General features: G+C 38.4%; 1 protein-coding gene across 1 annotated transcript in view; it reads right to left on the minus strand.

Annotated features, from left to right (window-relative positions):
- Nucleotides 1–315: 315 nt before the first annotated feature.
- The window catches only part of LOC139717103 (calcium-activated chloride channel regulator 1-like), a 35,527-nt gene continuing 10,299 nt past the window's right edge, over nt 316–25,543 (minus strand). Inside the window, exons 4-12 of the mRNA XM_071628609.1 lie at nt 22,560–22,790; nt 20,875–21,165; nt 19,797–20,024; nt 15,719–15,866; nt 13,623–13,754; nt 13,057–13,272; nt 11,986–12,419; nt 2,794–3,067; nt 316–521 (exon numbers count right to left, since the gene is read on the minus strand). Of these exons, the coding sequence (XP_071484710.1) occupies nt 316–521; nt 2,794–3,067; nt 11,986–12,419; nt 13,057–13,272; nt 13,623–13,754; nt 15,719–15,866; nt 19,797–20,024; nt 20,875–21,165; nt 22,560–22,790 (2,160 nt within the window). The remainder of the gene's footprint in view (nt 522–2,793; nt 3,068–11,985; nt 12,420–13,056; nt 13,273–13,622; nt 13,755–15,718; nt 15,867–19,796; nt 20,025–20,874; nt 21,166–22,559; nt 22,791–25,543) is intronic.

Genomic DNA, 25,543 nt, shown 5'->3' on the forward strand with positions numbered 1-25,543 from the left:
CTATCGTGTACAGGCTGATTTCAGATAACATGCTTAAACTGGGAAAGAGACCCAAATCTTCTAGATTTCGATTGAAAAATACACACAAATACATACATTCATAATAAATACTTACCAAATACATACTTTCAGTGTTAAAGTGGGCCTGTCTCTACTGAACTACGTTTGTACTATTGCTTGAGCATATAAAACGGTAAGAGTTATGATTCAGGGATCAACTCACAGAGTCCACACAGTGAAAACCAAAGAGCAAAGAAGCATTGGCTGTTTGGTCATTGTAGGGAGTGAAGACACACGCATCGTCTACTTTCCCATCTAGTACGTATCCTGCTGTAGGCACTTAGAACCACTCTCATCTCTCATATCGCCAGATAGATCAGGGGAACACCTAGTCGGTTCATAGCGATTCGTAGTCCAATCAAAGTACTGATTTGCCTCGGCGTTGTCATTACCTGAGTCAGTAAAGTGCTCGGGAAAGAGACTCCATCTCAGGCGGCCCCATTCCCGTACCATCGCTTTCCCTTGGACGAGACAAGAAAAAAAAAATCAGCAATACTTCAACTGATCCCATTTCGTCCTTGTTATTTCGTCCGTCTGCTGTGGTTCTGTTTTGTTTTTATATTTGTTTCTTTCTTCTTCTTTTTCTTGGGGGGGGGGGGGGGGGTGTATTACGGCACATTTTGGTAAATTGCACGTTCTGGTAAATTACCAGAATGTGCCGTAACTGTGTTACAGCACATTTTGGTAATTGCACATTTTGGTAAAGGGAATTTGTTACCAAAATGTGCCGATAGTGCACTTATACCTGACGGGATCAACTGTTACAAAAATGTGCAGTGAAAAGTGGATTTGCCTGCACATTTTGGACAATCTGCACATTTGGGTAACTGAACTAAAAATCCATGGATGGGCTTGAGAGTTGATACGGTCAAGGAGTTAAGGTGATATGGCCCTGCAGTGAAGACAGGCAAGACACTTTGTAACTCACATTGAAATCGCCGTTCGTTTTAAATGGGGGGGGGGGGATTTGAGGGTGGGGGCCAAGGGGGGAAAACACATTTTTATCTTCTTCTTCAGAACCAATGGGCGAATTTCAATGAAAATTTGTGGGGATCATCCATAGGGGGTTGGGTAATAAGGTTGTTCCTGTTGGGCACATGGCCCCCATGGGGAGGCCTCCACCCCTAGGGGAAATAGGTAGAAATTTGTGCTTCAGGCCTCCCCCCCCCCAAAAAAAAAGAAATACACGCATGATATGCTGTACGTGTATATCTTTGCAGCTGATGAAGAATATAATATAGGGGAATACCTTGGGTATCCCTCGTGGAGACCCCCCCCCCCCCCGGGTGGGGGCGGGGGGGGGGGGAAGGCAATTTTTGTCTTCTTCAGAACCAGTGGGCGGATTTCAGACAATCAAACTTGCTGAGGATCATTGTTTCGTAGGGGGTAGGGTCCCAACGTTGTAAGTAAGTGTGGGTCAAGTGCATTGGTAACAGATTTAGCATTCCAGGAGTAGAAAATTAATGTCATCAATAATTGTTCCAGGCAGGACTAGTGTTCAGTATTAGCAATTTTGTGAAGGGGGGGGGGGCATTTTCCTGGCATAGATATTCCAATTTATTGAGTCCCTGTGCTGCCATGGCACTTTCATAATACTGGGTCATGGGTGGCGATACATTTCTAATTTGTTTTTGTGGTGATTGTGGAGGAGCAGAAAGATACCAAAATGTGCCGTTAATGTACTGCACAATTTGGTAAATTTACCAAAATGTGCAGGTACCAAAATGTGCCGTAACATGCTACTGCACATTTTGGTAACTGCAAATTTTGCTAATTTACCAAAATGTGTAATTTACCAAAATGTGCCGTAACAGGGGGGGGGGGGGGGGGGGGTTCTCTCTTTTTCAGACAGTCTTTGAGCCGTAATCCAGAAGTACATGGTGCTGGTGGCTTATATCACCACTAAGTCACACTAAATATATAAACAATTATATCAACCAAATATCTAAACGTAACACTTGACGAAGATGTGATAGTGACGCTAAATATATAAACACTGAATATCAACCATAGATGTAAAAGTGACGCTTTAATCAAGATGTGATACACAGCTTGCCCTTCTGCTCGTTCTGACTGTGCAATTGATACGACAAAAGGTAGCCTGTGCTTCAATCTTAAAACGAGAGTATGTATTGTTGATGCCTACAAAGCAACAAAGCAAAGCAATTCTATTGAATATAGTCAATACATCGAAACAGTGTAACGTGAAACAGATTCCATAGACGGATCACTCTTCTCCATAGTTACTGTACTGCCAACCCTTAGAATATGCATATGTGTTTTTGATTTTTCTACTGAAGTATAATCATATGTTATTCCATACTCTAGATTCACAGTATACGCTTTTTGTCAATTGATCAAACAATATGATAGTTCCGTCCATGCTTTATATAGTCTGTTTCACTCTTTGGGTGCAAAATAAACTGACTCGAATCAAATTGATTTCGTTCATTAAATCTCGAGAAAAAAAGAAAGATCATTGAGGGTTTTTTGTGACAAATGACGTAACAAAATCTTAAACAAAATCAAGCAAAACGGATTTGCACTATCTTCAGTGATAGAGGACAATTCATTGGTTGTTCCGTAATTATATGCTTGAAACAGGCAAATATTTGCAGAAATAGTGAAATAAACATGCTGAATAGGCACAGTAACGATAGATTGCAATGCTATATGGTTAAGATAGCGTTGGAATCTTAGAAAAATCTGTGAGGTTGAATTGTATTATCCTACCACTGCATGTATCGACGTTCTGAAGAAGGTACCCGGATGTAAGCGTCATATCTAGCCCTTGGACTCCGCACCCGGCGTGGTTTGTTACCGAAGGGTCCCTGACAGCTCCCTCCACGACCCAGATGTTGGCGCTCCCAAATGACTGAAAGGTGGCCGTCTCGTAGACGTCGGGTTTTCGACTCCATGTGATGGGAACGAGAATTTGGATCTCACCCCAGTACAGTCTCTGGTTGGTAGCTTGAAATAGGATCCCTGAGCCTGTCTTAAAGGTTTCCTAATAAAATGAGAATAACGACAACAAATCAGTTCACAAAAGCTATCTCTTTGCTACGAATTTGCTATATGTATTGCATTCTAATTGTCGGACTATTCCTATGTATATCCTTACTATACAAGTGCAGTAGTTTTCTTTAAAAACAAGGTACAATGAATTATGGTGGGCTCCTTTATCTCCATGTGCATATTTATAGTGGATATCTGATCCCAACCCATTAGAAAATTAGAGAGAGAGAGAAAAAAAAAAGAATGGGGAACGAAAAATGTAGTTGTGTACATCGTTCTTTTGAGCATTTGAAGGCTAAATATGTTGTAATAAGCCTGACACTTTGTAATCTAACCTGGTATCTAAAGCACTGTTTACCATTTGGGACAGTGATAAAAAAAGAAATGTTCTAATTATCTCAAAACATCCTACCACATAAAACTTTGGCAATGAAACCACGGGTATAGGGAAATATCACTCATTTACCCAATAACCATAGACCTTTCTATACAGGCGGTTTATTCAAGAAAACGATTTTTAATGAAACTATTGGCCCCATTTTGTGTAACATTGAGTAGATCAGTTAGAATTTTTACTTTGGTTGTTTCTATTTCTATACCTCACATTTTAGAACTATTTTGAAGCATTTTTTTTTTTCATCTGCAAATGATAAATAAGGGCTTTAAGATACACCGAATCTAGGAACGCCAACAAAAGTTTGAATACCTAGCTTCCTACAGTAGAGTAAAGACTCATGCATAAAGATCATTTATGATGAATGAGTAGATGCTGATGGCACATGTCAGATTCTAGATTCTATGTATACTGATGAGAACATCCAATATAAGAATAAGAAAGAAATGAAGGGTCAGGGGATGAACCGTCCTTTACTCTCTAAAAAAAAATCGAGTGAAAATATTCACTCTTAAAAGAGTGAATACAAAAAAAGAGTGAATTTCGAGTGAAATTGGAGTGAATTTTGAGTGAAAATGCTCATTTTCACTAATTTTGGATTGACGTCAGGGATCACTCGAAGATTTTGGAGTGATCCCTGACGTCACTCCAAAATGAGTGAAAACGAACATTTTCACTCAAAATTCACTCCAATTTCACTCGAAATTCACTCTTTTTTGTATTCACTCTTTTAAGAGTGAATATTTTCACTCGATTTTTTTTTAGAGAGTAGCTGTGATCTTCCGTATATCTATGAGATGATGGCTGAAAATTGGATAAAAATTCATACCTTTATATGTGACCCTGCACCTCAAAACAAACAAAAAGTCGCCAGACATGAATTTTTAGTTAAGACCATATTCTGAAAAAGCAGACTTTAAGCTTTAAAATGATGTATAACTCAAATCAAATGGACTCTCCTAACCTATCTAAATATTGGAAAGAAAGCACAAACTCAGGAAAAGTGTGAACTGAGAAAAGAGGCTCTGAAGTACATTGTCTATTCGAGCGCTTAATCTTTACCAAACCGTGCTGGCTGTGCGATGAATGGGACAAAAAACAGGAAGTAAACCACCAGAGTAACAACAATGAAGGGATTATCAAATTAAACTGAAATTAAGCATGCCTCATTAACACATTCTGTCCATCATTAATGGCAACTTTGAAAGTAGTAGCACTATCCTTTTAAAAGTTATTAGAGTTGAAAGTGAAGAGTGTGGACAAGGTTTTTCAGAAACGAAAAAGAAATTCTAAAGACACACCTAATTACACTATTCTAAAAAAAAAAAAAAAAATCCGAGCTAAACTGCTAAAAAACACACTTTCCTGCTCGTTTTATGATACCAAATTTTAGCGTAATGTAAAAGAAGACCCGCTCTTTCAGAAAATATGAAAAAGTTAAGTTTGGCTAGGTTGACCCATTTCACTTATTTTCGGTCCTCACGCAAAATCAGTGTGTGCGACTTTATGTTCGTTTTGAGGTGCACGGTCACATATGTTCTATCAACGTGTCGTCTTCTTCAACATCTGAATCAATGGCTACTAGAATGTTGGTGTACATCCCATTTTGAAGATTGATATTGTTCTTGTCTTCGCACGAGGCAATTGTATAAAAACCGAATACCAGCAGTACGGGAAGCAGATTACTGCGCCACGAACCCATCTTGCTTTTAATACTTCTCTAATCGAAATGTGGTGGGCTATACAAAGAACGAAATTGTTTGAGAGGAACGAAGGACTGAAATTGCCATGAGTATTCTGTTTGCGTTCTCCCAATAAACTTTCTGAGAAAATGGTAAAGAAGTCATTCCGACACCCAGTAAATACATTGAACTGATGTGTAAAGAATAAAGTTCAAAATGATCAAAGTTAAATATTGCGCAAGTAAAGAGGAAACGGAATTGCGATGACGTAATTTCGATCAGGGTTTTTTTTTTTATCTAAGTGTCATAAAAAGAATTGTTTGAAGGAATACCGTTCATGGCAAAGCACTCATAAAAAAAGTTTGGCAAATTTCAATTATATTTAATTTTATATATAAGGACCTATACGCCATTGGTTTATGATAAAGGAAGAAGACTGGTTGGTTTCCAAACCTGAAAGAATAGGGGTGGACCAAAATGGTATTAAAAATAGGTTTTGAGATAGTGTTTCATTGTGGCTGCATTAGCACTGTATAGAAGCATGCATTTAATTGAACGGAACATTCAGAGATTATGGTAAAGACAGAATAAAGTCACTTAAGTAAGTAAACTAATATCGCACGTATAATTGATAATCTTAATACATATTTGTATTTTCTGTCCCAAGAAGCCATTAACTTAATCACAAGAGCGTATATTACCCATCTCCTGGCGATAACCTCAGTAGATCTGTCCGTGCCTTGTATTTACTGCGTAATCCAGGAGACAACCCATTTCTTCTTATTTCATTGTGTATTCACATAATGAAGAATGTTGAACAACAATCATCGTTGGCAAATAAAAAGCTATATAATAGAACATTTGAATAAACAGTGAATTATCGAAGCATTGTGTGTGTGTGTGTGTGTGTGTGTGTGTAATAGAGATTGAAAAATATTTACAATGCTTTTTTTTTGGATGACAACCTTTATTTTGTAATGAGCCGCAGTGACATTTTATTCCAGTTCAATATTCTTAAATATCCGATGTTGCTAAACAAACTTTTGATTTGATTTGATTTATTGGTTTCTGTATCATCATTGTACATTATACACATTCATGCCCAAACGTAAATATAATACATTGCCACTGTACAGTGTACAGCAAAAGCACAACAAAACATACAACAATGAATAATACAGAGGGGCTACAGCATAAGCGTATAGCTTGATTTGCGTGCCCCGTAGCATAACATAATATTACTGCGAACTGATGTAAGCCTATTTGCTCAGTATATCAAACTTATGTTGTTGTTGCACTCTGCAAAGTAAAAAGGATTAGTCTAATTTGGATCTTGTAAATCATGAAATGTGTGTGTGTGTGTGTGTGTGTGTGTAATTTGTGATTTGTGAAAATGTTAGAGTAAAAGTTAACTTAGTTGTGTTTAAATAATATACTGAAACCAAAAATTTACCAAATTACCTTTTCAATAAGGTGAGCACTATAATCACTATTTATCAAACAAACGTTCTATGCAAAAGTATACATCTGCATGAAGGAAGAGGTAAAAATATGATATGCAGTTGTCTGGATACGTTTTATTCAAAACGTTCTTGAATGCGTATACTTATTCACATAATCTATAAGCAATGCTTCTTACCAGTACTCAAAGCCTCTAAAAGAAGACCATGCTTCTTACATTTCTAAAGTATACACCATATCTTAAAAACAAAATGTAAGAGGAAGTTGTTTGTATGCATTTAAACGAATCCATATTATTTCTGTCTAAAATCTAAAACGTGTATTATAATAAAGGGGAATTTGTTTTATAATGACGATGCCAATTGTCTTAAAGTCCTTATCACGACATGTCTAGGAGTTCACACTTATTCAAAACATGAGATTCTTGGCACGTAGATTATACAACTATGGTTTAAAGAGTTAACTGAGATACGCATACCGTATACGGGAATTTCGATGAAAACATTTAAATACAAGGTACTGTATATAATATGAAAATCAGACTTGATACCAACCCTTATTGGCAATCAATAGAGACTATGGAGGATTGCAGTTATGTGTTCAGATATTGTTTTGGGTGATACACGCATTCCGACTGATTTGGGATCAATTCGAGTCCCTCGAGCTGAGATTCCGGAACTGCAATGAGCAAACCATCATTATGAATAACAAAGTGACTGAGAATAATGCACGCACCAGTTTCTGTTTCGTTGTTCTAAACACAGAAAGTTGTTTCGTTTTCCAATCCTGTGCAGGCACACAGGGGTTTACAGATCATCTTTGGCTATAACGCCATGGTCGCGTGCAAAATAAATGCAACTTATCTAACTTAGCCTGTAGTTACTGAATAGGGGACTACTGTATATTCAATTTGTACATATTAATCGGATGATAGAACCTGTCAAAGAGTAAATTTCGGATATCATATACCATTGACAAATTCACTTTCTGTTCTATACATAGTATCGATGGAATGTTATGAACCACTTAAGCATTGCCAAATCATGAAGTATAAGAATATCATATTTCCCTGAAACGGTGACATTTGTATGAGCGGGAAGAGTTTGGCATCATACATAGCACGTGCCGTGACTACAAAACTAAATACATGTATCATACAAGATTTTAGGACACTTTGAATCATGCCCCCCCCCCCCCAAAAAAAAAAAAAAAAAACAACAACAACAACAACAACAAAAAACCAACAACCCAAGAACTAGTGAAATGTTGTATACTCTAGGTCCATTAACCTATGATCTTTGACCTTTAAATACATGGCCCCATTTTTTCAACGAATAGGCATTTGAATGCAACATAGGTATATATAAAAGAAAAAAAATGTTTTAGGAAAATGCATTTAACCATTTCAGAAATAATTAAGGAACAAATAGCAAAATATTGACACGTTCACTTCTTCCTTAATGACATGACAGAAAACTTTCCTCACCGAATCGTTCTGCCGTATTCATGTGCAAGTCATGGATATACTTAGTTCGATTACAAGTATACATTGAGTCATTGCAAAAGTATCTAATGAAAAGTATGCATCAGACCTACATCATTGTCATTTATTCTACAACACTAATAATATAGAGTTATTGTTCCGCCATATTGCCTAACAGGTTGTTGTCATCCTACGACGTTTATTCAGCAAATATGGCACAAAATTTAATTTTGCACGTTGTTGCCAAAGACTCTAATCTTCTTTACCACTATTCTCAGACATGTATGCTGACGCTGTATGAATTAGAAACGGAAGCTTCACAAACATTCACCATCTAACAAGGCAAAAGCGAAGTGATGTCTCGTCCACATATCGATTTTGTGATTACAGTGATTTTCAAATGGTATATTTCATTGACTTTTTGACTGTTGAACAAGTTCCAGTGGGTTTCATTTTCATTAAGTTACTTTTTCAGCTAGGCTAGCCTAGCTGGAAAAAGTTGGGTCTTTAAGGGCGTCTGGCGGCTACCCCCACCACTTAAAACGTCTGGCAATGGTCATGCATTTATCCTATAAGTGTAACGAACAACTTCCAGTGGTTTTCATGGGGTTACTTTTTCAGCTAGGCTAGCCTAATTCTGGCATGCCAATATTTTGCGTCTGGCGGCTACGCCCCACCACCCAAAATGTCTGGCAATGGTGTTATATTGAATCTTGGGTTATGCCTGACAATGTCCCGCAGGTTTTAAGAGGTTACTTTTTCAGCTAGGCTAGCCTATTTTTTTTTTTTTTTTTTTTTTTTTTGGGGGGGGGGGGGGTCCTTTTTATGACCCTCCTGGCCACACCCACCACCGATGACCAGCCAGACGTGCATTTACAATGTACATATACTCAGGGGCATATGTACTAAATTGCTATATACATTAAAATTGGTAACCTTTTCAGCTAGGCTGACCCCCGCTGGCTCCCGGACTATAAAACTTTCGCCGCACATACTGTACAATATGAATGGCCGTCCATTGAAACCTGAATTATCACTTTATCGCACGCGAGCGTATCGCTTTGCCATAGTTATGCACGGCGAGCATGATGTGCTGCTAGCCTTGTTTACAAACGCTTGTGATAATTTTTTCAGAGTAAAAACATAGAAATACAATTGCGTATTCAGAGATAAAACACGCGAACGTTCGTCAGTTTGCACTGGCTTTTTCTCGAAGATTCGGGTGATAAACTGTACCCGATACTTCGTAAATAATAGGGGTCTAATTCTCAAATGCTCCACCCGACCCTTCGTATTAGGGCGTAATCTACGAAAGGTCGCACCTGACCCGAACGCGATCACCCGATGAAACGAAGTAAGCCATTATGGCGATTGCTGTAATACAAAACGGGAAAAACGAAAATGACGAACATAATAACAAGAGGAAAATGATTCAACTAAACTTATGCTAATAGAAGTGTCAAAAAAAGAGAGGTAAAAGTCACAAGATTCTAAATTTCAGGCAGCAACACATCATAATTGCTTTACTAGGTGGTAATAAGCACCAATATAGTCGGCCTTTGTGTAGAACCGATAGAACCCGATCTTCTTGCGGCCAGACCCCGCTCTGAGTCGTGTTACACAGACATGTTGCACAATTGACAATACAATCGTGCTGCGACAGCTATGACATACGGGGAAAAGTTCTTTATTCATTTTGGGTGTTCACGATCGGCAATACACTGTTGTGAAATGATTATTGTATACCTAGTCAGGTTAATGCGAAACGATATTATTTCATGTCCAACGGATAGCTTCAGAAAAGAAAAAAAAATGCACCCATAGACAACGATAATGACAGTATCCATTACGGCTCTATATAACTATAGACACATAATTGTATAAATGTGACAAGATTAAATTTTACTGAAGATATAGCGATTTATTTACACATAAAAGGCAAACATGACTGAATGAAATATTGATGGATAATTATATACATGGTATATCAGTAAATGTAAAACATATATATTTCTGTGATTTAATTATCAATGAAATATAATTTGATGTCGACAATGAACATAAAGCCTATCCCGACCAATGATAGAACCATAAAATGTGTTCATGGAAACTTTTCTTGGGAGACGTGTAAAACAGGAAATATGGAAAATGTTGTACCAAGTCAAATGTCAACAATCACAATTATTGGCTATGCAAATATGAAATTTGTTGCAATGCAGTGAAGTAGCTCTAAAGTAGGGTTAAAAAGATTCAAAATCGTCACTGGTATCAAACAATCCCACTCACTTCGCTCACTCCACTCCACTCAACAAGGGGCATTTTACCCAGGTTGTCAGCTTCAAAGAAGAAATCCACTCAAAAATGTTATCAATTTTATAAGAAAGAGAAAAAAAATACCTGCAGAACAGTGCAAAAATAATCAAAACGAATAAGAAATAAGGAAATAATGACATTCTGAAATTTCACAATTTTTCAGGAAACACTTCTTGACCAGTCGTTATGAATATTCAAATCAGCAAGTTGACAATGTCATGCTCTCACAGTTTCTTATTCATTTCATATACAGAAATGACAAAAATCGCATATTTTTCAGCTGTATGAATATAAAAATTGTCTTAAAACCATGCACCCCCACATCAACTCGCTCATTTGAATATTCATGAGGACCGGTCAAGAAATGTTTTCAAAAAAAATGTGAGATTTCAAAATGTTATATCTTACTTAATTTCTATCCGATTTTTGTCATTTTTTAAACCTTCTGTAAGGATTTTTTTCTCTCTTTCTTTTGGAGTTTATGTACTTTTGGGGTGGATATCCTTTTTAACAATGTCACATGCTAGATATAACTACATTAATGTTCAACTTCCTATACCGGGTACCTACTGTGACATTTCTACACCTGGATATTATAAGATGAGAATCATCAGACTGATCAGTATGAATAAAGTGACTTCTTACGTAACACGTGCTTAGGGAGGGTTATCCCTATTCTTCAAGACTTGGACCTACATCCTTGGACGACAGCACTTCCATACCAACAACAATGGTCTGATCAATTCCAAATACAATTATCTATGTCTGAATTTATCAAAGCCCTGTAAACTAGGAAAGAAACGTAGTCTAGTAGAAAATGAAATTTTAACCAAAATTGAATTACATTCACTCCTGGGCCTTGTTTTATGAAGAGTAATAATCTATTATGATATGCTATGTCTATGACAGCCTGTGTGGTAAGAAAATTTATAATCCATTATTTCTTTTGATAGAATAAGGCCCTGATATTTTTTTATGATAAGCTATCTAATTTACCCAAATTTACTTTACCTCAATGCTTTAAGGCTTAACAAAGCACACACAAACACACACACACACACACACGCACACAATTTATGCATTACTGCATGCAAAATTTTCTTTCGTATTTCTTCATATGAAAGAATAGTATACATACAATAGTTGCCACTTTGATTCCGATTCTAGAATTAGACCACGCTCTTGTGACAGTAAAATCATTTAAACGCGTTACATGTGTCTAGCAAGTAAAACGAATCCGAAATTGTATGTTTCTTATTTCAAGGGTACAAATTGTTCACAAACATGCATACCATTCGAGATTTTGCGGGATTTTTCTCGATATATTCCTGCACGTTTTGGATATCTAAAAACAACATTTTTATCTCGTTTAACAGATTTCTATTTGTACTAACATTTCATTAGAAATAAAGATGATATGGTTAGGTGTTAATATCTGTCTGCTCATAGACCGGGTTGGTAACCTCTTGCAAATGGTTATCATGCTCCCTAACATTTACCACACTTTCCTCTGCATCGTGCTTGCCAGTTGGGCCAAAACACCCTTTAGACGAATATTTGCAAAAGAAAATACCAACTACACTACCGATGACCACTATGGACAACACAACGGATAGGCTTATGATGAGGATTTTCTTGTTAAAAGGCTTCTCATTCGGAAGGTCCGTTGTCATGGAAGTAGTATCAGTCGCTGAGGACGATAAGTCATTTCTTCTGGTGGCAGTCGGAGCTAGGGTGGTGGTAGCCGGTGGTGCAATGATGACTGCTGTTGATACAATGTTGGACGTCGGCCCCACGTTGCCAGCCTCGTCAGATGCTCGCAGGGAAAAGTGATGCGAGACATTCAGGGAACCTTCAAGGAGCTGTACTGTGATGCTCTCCTCGACACCAGCCGTGGCGATATCGGATAGGTTACCCTCGACCAGCTGGTCGTTGTCTACCAGAGTACACTCTGTGAAGTTGGTCCTCAGTGTGGTGAAGTCAGTACAATACCTCAATTCATACGATGATACTGAACAAATGAAAAACCACCAATATTCAGACATGTGTATTTGACATGGAAAAATTCGGTCATATTTATGTTGAGTCATCACTCATTCTACTACTAGACAAAGTTCATTTTCGCTACTTCTATCTCACTTCTGTCTGGAGGAAGTAAGTGACATCAAATGGACCATATAATGATCCTATTGCAAGTTGAAGAACGTCTTTTTTTCATACAGTGCAGTCCCGTTATAACGAACACGGTTATAAAGAAGTTTCGGTTACAACGAAGTGGAAATTCAGGTCAAAACATTATCCACTCTGTGATGCTTTTTATTGTTTATTTCTTCGGTTATATCAAAATGTCAATATAACGAAAAACAAAAAACTGCCGGTCCCGCGGACTTCGTTATAACGGGAGTCCACTATATTATTGAAACCTAATCACATTACAAGGGTATGTGAGTCCTTTAGCCTGTTTAGTATTTTGAAACATGGGACATAATTTTGCCAATGAATGTGTATGCTGGTACAAAATGATTTGAATATTAGGAACACAGAAATGTTACAGCGTTTATTCAATGGATACTTGGCAAGTAGAATATATTTCCTGAGTACATTTTTTTCCACGTTTTATTCAGACCCGGCAAGAAATATACACACACCTCGGCCGTGATCGAAGTCATCTCCGACTGCTGTCCAGACCAGCCTCACTGCACTGATGTTGTATAACTCTGTGTGCCTAAGGTCCGTGATAGTGGACGGTGCCAGGATATCAGGGGCTGTAGGTGAGTAGTTCTCAACAACGAAAGCTCCACCCGAAGCAGATCGCATGAATTCCGTCTGTGAGGGTGCTACAGTTGTTCCAACAGCACGACGAACTGCAGCGCATAATTATTTGAACAAAAATAATACCTCCAAAGTGAGATCACCATCAAAAGTGTGGAAGTACAAACGCAGAAAGTTGTTTCATCATTTGTATTCCTACTGTATTACAGAAGCCAATACAGTTGTTAAATATTGTGACTTATACAGGATCAGAAGTTCCTCTTTTTTTGCTTTTTTTTTTGGGGGGGGGGGGGGGAGGGTCCGAAATACAACAAATTATATTGAACGTAACTAGAATACGTCAAATGCGACACTCCACACAGAAACATTCATATCAAAGCAATAATATTATATTCTAAAGACTGAGTAAAGTCAGAAGTGGGGCTTTGACTTTTGTACTTACGTCGCCTGCTGCTCTCAATCTGCTGTTCAATTGTCATACCCTGAACTCTAACAGTCACGCTATAACGGCCGTCACCATGAAAGTCAGTGAAAACTCCAGAATAAATCCCATCATCCTTCACCTTATCGAAACCTTCAGACACAGTTAGAAACACACAAAAGAGAGGAAGTCATGCCCTCCCCGCAGGAATGTTGGTTTTCTGGGTTTGACACCAGAATTATCACTGTTTTCATAGAGACATTATTATTGCCATTCCAGAAAATTTTCTTTAAAACAACAGCAATAATGCTCAGCTCTCAAAAATTATGAAGAAAATAGTCCGACTTATCAATACAATGAAACCGAAATGTTAAAAATGTGTGAAGCAAGACTAGTAACAGTGAAATTGTTGAAGACAATGACGTCGTTTATGGTAAGATGCTCATTGGACAGTAATAAAAAGCCTCAGTTCTAGAAAACCATTTGTAGGAGCTGAGATGACTCGATCACTTGATGGTTAGTTTTCACAATTTATTGCCAGCTACATAAGTTAACTCTTAATCACATTCACTTTTACACAGTAATTAGTAGTGCACTTGGAACTCTTCGTGTATTAAAGCAAGTACTCTGAAGGTGATTGTCATTAAGATGAATCCTAAATGTGTGTTTGTTTGTTTGTTTTTTCAGTTAGTTACGGGCTACGCCATTTCCTGACCCACTTTATCTGACACACTCTTTCTGACACACTTTTTTTTTGCCATTCACTTTGTACACGGGGCAGTTTTCATGAGACGGCCTCTGTTATTGGCTACTGTGCTAATGAATATTAACCTCATCCACGTGTAGGCCTTGCTACTACGTGCGCTTCCAGTACCCCTTTTTTATTTTTTTTTTCAGCTGCTTAAATTGCGCGCTACATACACTCACGTGTGATGGGTGCAGGGAGGTACTAGGTGAGACCAAAGTATTAGAGACCCGTATTAGCTAAAAACAACAAATTTTTTCTGAATTTCATATATAATATACATGAAAAATTGTGAGGGAATGACATCATCAACTCGCTTATTTGAATATCAATAAGGGAAAAAAAGGGAAATTTCAAAATGTCATATCTTCCTCATTCCTTATCCGATTTTTGTCATTTTTGCTTTGTTTTGCAGAGAAATGTTTTTCTTTCTTTTGAAATTTATTTATTTTTAGAGTGGAATTCCTCTTTAAGTGGCGATCAACGTGTTAACTAATCTATTATTTGGAAGTACAAGCTTTTTACAGATAATGAACTGCAATTGCAAATCGCACGTCCATAGACTACCGGTACTCGATAGGGCATGTACATTACACATAGAGATCAGCATAATGTTACAAAGCACTGAAAAAAAAACAACGATCCGAGTGTAAAGAAGTGAGGGGGAACACTCGACGGCTGCACGGGGAAAACGCGTCACAGCAACTGCAGCTTGCAGGACTTTCGATCCCGTACAGACCGATTATGACGTGAGGCACTCCACGAGAAGGTATGTAGTAAATGTTGCAAGTTTTTAGTCCGGATGGGTCTGATATATCAAATAAATATAATCAGTTTATCAATTTTTCCTTCAATCTAACAATAGATAGGGACCATGAAACTTGCGACATAAAGCTTTGACCAACGTCAGTTGTTTAAATGTATGTGTTTCTATCATTGATCCCTTGGAGCTGGCCCACGGCCTTCGGCCGGTTGGCCGTGCGTTGCTCGACACTCTCGCTAACATGTTTAATAGTCGTACGTGATTTGCTGAACAGCAACGTGTTTATCACTCTATGTAGCTGGCCGATAACTATTAGATATTCAATAGCTAAAAACAAATCACAGACACAGAATCAGACCGAGTGACTCATTATGAAAAAAAAAAAAAAATCGTAAGGCTGTTGAATATTCATTAGCACAGTAGCCAATAACAGAGGCCGTCTCATGAAAACTGCCCCGTGTACAAAATGAATGGCAAAAAAAAAGTGTGTCAGAAAGAGTGTGTCAGATGAAGTGGGTCAGGAAATGGCGTAACCCGTTAGTTACCCTATAGCATAATCATTGCGCATGTGAAACACGTGATATGTCCACACAGGTAATGATGCCCAACCTGTTCCTGAGTCAAACATCTCCACTAGGCTTGTAGTGCCTATCGAGCTCTGTATGGTTGCTACGACACGTGCACCTGGGACGGGTTGGTAGTTTTGCTGGACGATACCATACACCCCCATCATGGGGCTGGTACTGTGGTCTACATTCTATAATAACAAAGAAACATAATGTTATGGCATGTATGGTATACTGAAAACAAAAAGACGGACAACACTGGCAAATTGATGATTATTGATACATATATTTCATATGATCAAGAGAGTTTTAATTTGAATATAAAGAACACTATGAACATGAATGATCAAAAAAAAATACCACTATTTATAATTTCAATAAATTTGTAAAATAGCATGATTTGTAGCCCCTGTTTGGTGCAACATTAAATAACATGTTTTGTAATGTATGTTAAAATAGTCTAAACTATACGAGGACTATACGACGAATCAATCGCAATTTCAAACCAGGGAGCGTTGTATTGTTTTGTTATTGCATTTTCATCATGAAGTACAGTATGCTTGTGTCCACGATGGCGTGTATTGTACCATAGTCTCATAGTCTCATTTCCCCCTTTTTTGTTCTTTTTCTTTTTTTTCTTTTTCTTTTTCTCCTTTTTTCCCCTTCCTAAGGTAATTTCATGTCAGTTGACATTGGTTTCTTTGACTTTGTGTACGTATTTTTTGAGAGTCCCATACCCTACAAGCTTTGCTTTTTAAGTGGGACCCTCCATTTCCATTCTAATCTTTGTATTAGGTATTTACTTCAGAAACGAAATTCTGTTGTTACTCGTGACCACTTGTACGTTTTCCTTGAAATTGTTATAAATTTGTTCTGTAAATGTATTGTATATATTTTTTTCTGCTTATTCAATGGAAATGGAAATAAAATTGAATTGAATTGAATTGAGGATGATTAGGATGTTATAACAAAATGAAAGTGGGCAAGCAGCACACATTCCTAAGCACTATGGTCACTACTAGTCAGTAATGGACTACTCTAAACACACACCTGGGTGCTGACATGGTCTCAAGTACAGGCTGTGTGGTTGCCATGGTAATGCACATGATATATACTAGCTTCTGGTTGGAGCTTGCGTCATTGCTCTTTTCTTTCTCTCTCTCACCTCTCTTGCTTTATCTACTGTCCCTGTCTCCCCTTATTCTCTTTACCTACCACTTCCTCTCCCTTCCCCTCTCTATTGTCTTTTTCTCGAGAAAATAGAATTAGTCATTTCATGAGAAATGAACTCTTCCATTTCAACAGATGAAGGTGGATAAAAGTTATTCAAGTATTGAAATTATGATATTTGAGAGTAATTAGTTTAAGAAAATGTGTTTTATGTGTTACCTATATGTGTATAAATGCTAATTACAATGTGGTAAACAGCACACTATGTAGTACAAACATGCTTCACCTGAATACTCCACAACGCCCCCCCCCCCCAGATTACAGTATCCACCCTCTTATTAGGCAAGATGGTACCGTCCACCTCATCTTGCATCATTTTGGCTCAAACTTCCTCCTCTTTTGCCCCCGCTCTTCAAAGAGCGAGGATGTGTTGAGCATCCCAATTTTTACAGTCTGCACAACTTTGGTATTTCAGGTAAGCTATTTGTACTCAATTCTATTTGTGTCGTTATTGATAAGATATGTGATTGCGTTGAAGCAATGTTAAGGACGAATAAGAATTTTGCTGTATTTCAAGTATTTGAATGAAGTCAATTGATAACATGTGTTTTTGTATCGAATGTTATTCATGTTTTAACACTACCCCGTTTTAAGATTAATTGATTCATGTTTGATACATGAAGCTTCGCTTCATTTAATAGACTACGTCTTTGAAGTTAAGTATGAGTTATCATTTGATAATCTCTTTTACTCCCGCTCTTTAAAGAGCGAGGATGTGTTGAGCATCCCAACTGTTTACACAGTCTTCACAACTTTTGGTATTTCAGGTCAACCCTACTACAGTGACCTGATACAATGGCTCAAGTAAAATGTCTGCACTGAAAACTTGCTCATTCTTTGCAATGGCCCGTATTTGGTTAAGCTGTTAGGGACAAACTTTTGTTGATTTAAGAAACCGTTGAGAAACAATACAGTAATCCAGACATGTAGAATTTAATTGCGATGCCTGTGGCATTATTGAATCTTATTGTAAATAATGTATATGTGTTTCTTATCATAACCATTAAAGGAAGTTATACATTTCCTTTAAAGACAGTTGTTTATATAGTTATTGATCAGCAGTCATGGTAACGAATTTATTTAACCACTCTTTACTGGTGAGCATGGTATGTATGATGGTGACTGTGAATGAAACTGTTTCACCATGCTGTCTGTTTGAATGTATTGGTGTACATGTGTATAGCTGTGTCTGAGTGATATTGATGTTACTTGTTGCATGTATGTATTTAAAACCTCTTTCCAGTAGACCGAAAGGTGGGGATATGTATTTGAGTGTTAGTGTATGTTAAACATATATCACCTGCACATAACAAATTGCCCAACAAAATCCTTCCGCTGCGTGTTAAGTCTGTTTATACGAAAGATCCTCCCCTCACCCTTAAAGTGTCGGCGCTACAATTTCATAACATTTATCGTACAGTAATATTGTATATATTGTAAGGTTTAATGTTAGTCTTATAGATTGCCTAGTGTTTTATTTATGAATATTTTTTCTTGTTGTAACTTTTAGTTTGTTTGAATTGGTTTATGTTTGTAGCAATTAATGTAATTAATGAAGTAAAATATAGCTTATGCTCTAATAGATCAAATCCTCCACATCTGCTGCGCTTTCTTGTGTCAGGAGGCATGATGTCATCGGACCTAATTTTCATCTATGTTAATATGTAATACTATTTGGAATTTTATTTCAGATCTGATTCTACCGTGAAATATCATATAATATATATACATGAATAGCTTGCTTCCAAAAGGCCTTACATGTAAATAAATTGAAAAATGGTTGATTAAGCGCCCCTTGGAAGCAATTATATATATATATATATATATATATATATATATATATATATATTGTATTTTTGCGTTGCTGTATTTTCTTTTTAAGATGTAAAAGAAATTAAATTTCTTTTACATTCAAATTTTGAACTTTAAAACACTTGTCAGCAAGCGCTTCGTATAGGTATTGCTGACAGTCATCATGTTGGTTTTCGCTCACCTTTTCCCTTTTCTTTCTTTTTTGATAGCTAATTGGTTTGTTGGTGTTACGAGAAAATGTATCTGATAGACCAAATGTCGTATCAAAAGTGAAAATATGACGCTGAAAAAATGTCCACACCGTGATATAATTATTTCCATGAACTTCCTTCTATCTGTAAAATTTAACAATTTTTATCGCTTCTCTAAGCTACTGCTCTCTTTAAAACGAAGAATATCTTCCTTTAACTGTAAACAGGTGGTAAACATGAAAAGGTAATGGGCGCCAAACCTACCCGAGATCCGAGAATTACGTCGACGCTCACCACCCCTGCCATGCCTGACTCGCTCCGTTGTTTGGATGTTATCATTAAACCCACTACTTGGTCGTCGTTATGAGTATTAACAAGGGTGACTGTCCAATTACCTGCCTGTTAAACAGAATGAAAGGTCAAGTAGCACTGGTGTAGAATTTATAGGTGAGTACGTGCAGTGAAGTAAATGACGATGGGATTTTCCCGGCTTTTTTCTTGAAAGAAATTTACAGGAGGTAAATAGAAAATGTTTGCTCTCTGTACACCCCTTCCCCCCTCTCCCTCACTCTTAACAGGTCTCGCGGATTTTCTCACTTCTATAACAAGGGATACGATCATTTTGTAGAGCAAGCAAGCAGGTGGCCATCGTATGATACATTGATTTATTTTTCGAAGTTGAAATTCAGCTATTACATTTCAATTTTCTTAGGTAATCTTCGAAGTCTTTTTTGTAACGTTATTGTAGCTTACTGCAATGTGACGTTAATTCAAGCAAAATGAAGAGAAAAGAAAAGGTAGAGGGTAATATACCTTTTCACCCTTTTTCTGCTAGGTACCCTAAGTAGTGAGTAAAATTAATAACCGGAATGCTATAGACATACTTACCTCAGCAATGGGGATTGTGATATATACAATCCTTCTCTGGGTGTCTGGATCGTATTCTAGAGAGTTTTTATTGAAATATTCTCCATTTGGTCCCCCGACAATGACTTCGACGTCATCATCGACGAACCGAGTTACTGCTATCACCGTGTCGTTACCCTCTTCTTCGCTGATGACGAAAGACCGATTTTCTTGTCCACTTGCAGATACATTCACATCTTCATTCAGTACCTAATAGGAGAAATTCATTCATTTCTTTATTTCGTTTACAACAATGCACAACATTTACATACACAAAATAACACGAAATCAATACAGTGTGTGGGAACGGAGAAAAATACTTTCATATGACATTAAATTAAAATTAAAATTGCAGGAAATAGAGGAGACGTGCTGAAAAGCCAATATCTTACTTTGCAGTCTTCTCGTGGACAATAATAATGAATACTGAACAAAGCTAATAACATCAATAATCGTGTCTCTTTTTCTCTTGTTCAACGATACCTTAAAAATCTAGACTTTGTTTGATTTTAAAAAAAATGCCTCCACCCATAAGAAGAAAAATGCAATGGTTACGTAAAGATCATTTTAAATAGTGCAACTTTTATATGACATCCTACAGTAACCTTTCCGAGTATTAAAAATAGGTTCTTTTTTATTACAGGATTTTGTGATTATCTCCTTTTTTTGTACAAAACGATCTAAAAATACCTCAAGATGTAGTCACTCATCGATTTCTGTCTTATCAATAAGCAGCGTAGCCTGTTCTACATGGAATAAAAAAAAAAATCTTTATTGTTTGACACCAAGTCGCCAAAAATGCCCGAGTGATATGTATTTCTGAATTTCCAAGTAATGAATAACGCACCACTTAAAAAGGATAACTATATATGTATATATATATTTTTTTTTTATATACATATTATATATATATATATATATATATACATATTATATATATATATATATATATATATATATATATATATATAATCAGATATCCTCAGGTCCAACAGACTTTCAAAAGTAAATACTTGTAAGTTCAATTCTTAATAGGATTATCACCTGATCAAGTACAAACCTGAAATGGAGTTGGAAAAAAGTTTTGGTCGGGGCGGTCAGATACTGTTGAGAGAAAGGCCTCAGCAAGACAAGCACTGCTACCTCCATCGGGACAAAAAAAGGGTTTCCCACCCGTGATCGATGTCAGGTTTTCCATCTGCTCATCGGCGTCGTTGGTGACGGCAATGGTGTCAATCACGACGCCAGCCTCCATGACGGCTTGGATGGTTTCTCTGATATAAGGGGACCGGTTTTCTATACCATCACTCAGTAAAAGTATGTAGCTCCCGTTTGTAGTGTCCCCTAGTACCTGCGTTGAAATACGAGGTGTGACCAAATCAATCAATGTTAGATACACGATAATGATGTATTATTACTGGCAAAGCTGGTAAAATAACAAACAGTGTCAGTGTTTTAACCCATATCCTTAAACACGTATATGGACTTCACAGCTTGGAATGCTGTGTTCGTGATTGCTGCATGGCCTCATGGATTTTTTTTTTTAATCTCATAGGTTAGTTTGACCAGCAAAACGTTTTGGTTTTGCATAATCGACCATTCAAAACAGGTAGTGTTCGTTTACCTCTTCATTTAAGACTTACGTTTCCTAAACTATGTGACTGCAGTGTTGTGTATTTGGATCGTATTTCATTGTTGTGGGATGTGTGTATGATGTGTGTTGGGAGTCCAACACTGATGAAGGTAAGTCAGGGAACCGAAATTAAGTTGACAAAAGTTGCATTTATTCCAAGCTTGGATCTCCAAAACACGAACATGTTTCAGTACAATCTCACGTCAGCGGAGTACCCATTTGCCATATTGTAATATCGGAATGCATGTGAGTAACAGCTGATCAGAAAGTAGCATGCTGCTCGATGCTCCACTCCATCTGAGTCTGATTTTGTATATGTTGCAGCATCTCATACTTCTTTTTATGACTCGAGGAGATCTTCTCCGCTAAGACAGTTACAATTGAATCCAGATTGGTAGAATATATTATTATACTGATTATTTGAAAACAAATATATTCTCAATAACAGTAAAATGTATAGAATTATATTGATTATTTAAAAAGAATATTCTCAATGAGAATGGGGAAGTGACTTTACCAAGATAGTTTGGTACAAAGGGATGATAAGAGCGGAGGAGGAATGGATGTGGGTTTATGTGGTACATGGAAGGGCGTATTCACTAATGGGCTGGTTTGTCTCAGGATGACACAAGTAAAAGTGTTGCTGCCGGTGTACTATGAACAGCACCGCCGGCGCACTTAAAAAAAAAAGGGGGGGGGAGGGGGCAGTTTTCATCGGCTAACAAGCAAAAAAAAAAAAAGATCTTCAGTGCAAAAACAAAGGCCTTACCGCGCTCACACTTCAAGCTTTCATTCTATCTCTAGTGCCACTTCTGGGGTGAAAAAAAGTGTGTGTGTGTGTGTGGGGGGGGGGGGGGGGGGGTGGACAAATGGTGACACCCTATGTATTCTATGTATGATGGAAAAAAAAAGTGGGGGCCGAGGGCTCCCCCCCCCCCCCCATCCCTCCCCCGTCTCGCCGGCCATGAACAGGGGGTTGTACTGAGTTCAGATAGTTATGAGTCCGACGAGAGCAATAATACCTATATCTTTCTGTAGGATATACAACTGCAGCCGGAGTATCGAACTCGATCATAGAAATCGATAGCAGATGCGTATGGATACAGACTCACGTTTAGGGCCGTCTCTATGCCACATCCGATGCAGGTCCACCCCTCGGCGTCCGGGGGCAGTCTGTTGACCAGGTCGTCTCGAGAGCTGTAGTCGTTCTGAACTAATGTAAGGTCTGCCTTGGTTGTTGCATCCGTGTCAAATGTAACGATGCCAAGGTGGCTACCGGCGGGGATGTAGTGCCGAATAAAGATGGCCGAAGACTGAATCAGCTTGTCGATTCTGTTGAAGTCCTTTTATAGAACATAAACCAGGGAGGTGGAAGAAAGATGGAGATGGCACTCTGAGAGCTTCCCTCAGAGAAAAAAATCAAGTGGTCTTACACCGATTAACGTCTTGAAATCCAACCCTCATTCTAGTTTGCAGGCACAAACCCTTGTTGGTCGTATAGGAGTCTGCATGCGCCAAGACTAATACACGCACCACTACACTGCAGCGAAGCTTCAACACAGGGCCTATGGGACAGTGCCAAAGTGGTGCATGTAGTAGTCTTGGCGCAGACTCCTTTACGACCAACAAGGGTTTGTGCCTGCAAACTACCCTCATTCTGTGATAAATATGTCAAAATCTGGCCTTATCGGTCCACCCATCACCCTCCGGCGCACTAGAGTGACGCAACATGATCTCCTTTCCAGGCCTTCCATAAACACACGCTCGTAAAAATCGGGCTTTGAAGCGATGCGTGGCACCGACAAAATGACGTCATATTCAACATTTTGGCAGTCTATTACATTCAGTGAAAGACGTCCCCCTTCGAAAGCTACAACTTATGGCTCAAAAATTGGGTAGCGTGGTATGTCTATACCTTTCGCTGGTTCAGCAGACTGTGCTGAGGAGATTGCCGTTTGAACCAGCGAAATCGGTACACAAACAACGGAGTTACTGAGCAGTTAGTTTTGTGCGCTAGAGATGTCATCATATTGTTTCTGTATCGATTATGAGAAATTCCGCACATTTCCGCAATTTTTTTATAGTTAGAGAGGTAGGCCTGACCTTGATCTTCAAAATGATATAAGTTACATGAGCGTGTTCGAGCGTGTTTTCAAACAGTTCGAGTGTAAAAGTAGTGCTTCATAGAGACCGAAGCGGGATTTTTTTCGTCTGCACCCGAGCGAGCTGGAGCTTTTCAGGGTACTCGTCGGGTTGTTGTAGGGCCGCCGCGTAGGCGTCGGGACAGCGTTCGTTGCCGTTGTTTCGGTGAATTTGAGTTACTAGTAAATACATATTGGAATGGAAAGTTGAGTGTTAAGAAGTGTTAATTAGACATATCAGCCTTGATTATAATAATTTTCCGTAGAGAATTAAAGATGATATCTATAAAAGCCTAGATGTATGATGCTGTAAGTATATTTTAGGGGGGAAAACCGAGCTTAGTATACAGTGTTTCGCCTCACTCTCCCTCGATCATTCATCGGTAAATACCGGTAATCGGCTTGACATCATGCTAACGTTACAAAAAAATGAATTAAAAAGTAGTAGAGTACACCCTGGAGCTAGTAGAATCTAACCTAGTTTGTGAAATACTAGAGTCTACTAGCTAGGACTAACGTTAGGTATGCTTCTGCTTTGACCGAAAGATCGGTCTGTATCTGTCCGTCGGGGAATGTTCCGCGGAGACTGCGTCTGGCTTCACGGATCCCCTCCGTATACAGACCGAAGTCAATGATGCCAGCTCCTGTGTGGCAGTAGCGCACAGATCAAACGTTACGATAAACCAAATTTCAGACAGCTTTTTTACATTCAAACAAGTTTGACATGACATGACACATTATGCAGCAATATTTGGGGTTAATTTCTCACATTTTGCAATCGAAATACTCACAGTAACGCGGTTATAATGCAGAAATTTTATCCATATCGCAACATCGCCGTTCGCTAGCAGTAGGTCGCCATTTTGAATCTGTAAACCAATCACATGCGAGGTACTTTATTAAGTAAAAAAAAACACGTAGAAACTACCTCGCATGTGATTGGCTAATAGATTCATACTGTATGTTTCTGCCGTTTGAACGTGACGACGCGACGGGCTGGTTGATGTGTGTTTTGCGTTGAAAATTCGACCGAAATATTGGATTATTCATTAATCTGGTGAGTGTAGTCTATTCTTGAATAGTTGATTTAACTATTCAAGCTTAAATTTGCCGACCTAGGGCCGTGAATTAGACGCAATCGAGAAGGGTGAGGTACCTCACCCAATTTTCCATAGAGACAGTGGTTAAGAACATCCACACAGCAATGGGTACTACAACCTTCCGTCAGTCTACGGAGGACGGCGTTAATGGCAAAATACAAAAGAGTCCTCCGGACAGACGGATCTTTCTGTCTAGCTTTTGCTAGGCAGCATACCTGAGGTGACGCTGCGCTATTAAACAGTGTCCTGAGCCTTGCCCTTGCCTTGGCCTCCAATTTCCAAGCCAAGGCCCAACTAAAGGGCTTTTTACACTTGTGTTTCTTAACCCCGGACTTTCTCTGACCCAGGACTATCGTTAGTCCCGTACCAATTTTTTCAGCTTTTTACACTCGCCAATTAGTCCCGTACTATCTCTTGTCCGGGGCTAAGGAGAAAACTGACCTTTTTACACTCGTATTTCTTAGCCCCGGACTTTCCAAACCACATGAATATTCATAATTACGCTGTGTACTGTACACGTACACGCACGCATCGGCAGCACTTGATTACCTCGTTTCTGATTGGTCAGTGAGGGTCGGACTTCGTCTCCGTCGCTTAGCCCAGGATTATTTTTTCGTTCTGTTTACACTCACTTGCTTGGCACCGCAATTGCGGTGCTAGCACCGCAATTGCGGTGCTAACCCCTGCTATTTTGCAGGGCCAGATAGTACCGTACTATCGGTGGGGCTAGCCCACTTTGGCAAAAACGAGTGTAAACAGAAAGTGGGCTAAGGATAGTCCCGTACCAACGGTGGGGCTAAGGCCCCCCCTTAGCCCCACCGTTGGTCCGGGGCTAAGCAAAAATTTACAAGTGTA

This window comes from Diadema antillarum, unplaced genomic scaffold (genome assembly GCF_040938485.1).
Source record: "Diadema antillarum isolate AM-2024a unplaced genomic scaffold, OU_Dant_1.0 scf00000071, whole genome shotgun sequence".
Classification (NCBI taxonomy): domain Eukaryota; kingdom Metazoa; phylum Echinodermata; class Echinoidea; order Diadematoida; family Diadematidae; genus Diadema; species Diadema antillarum.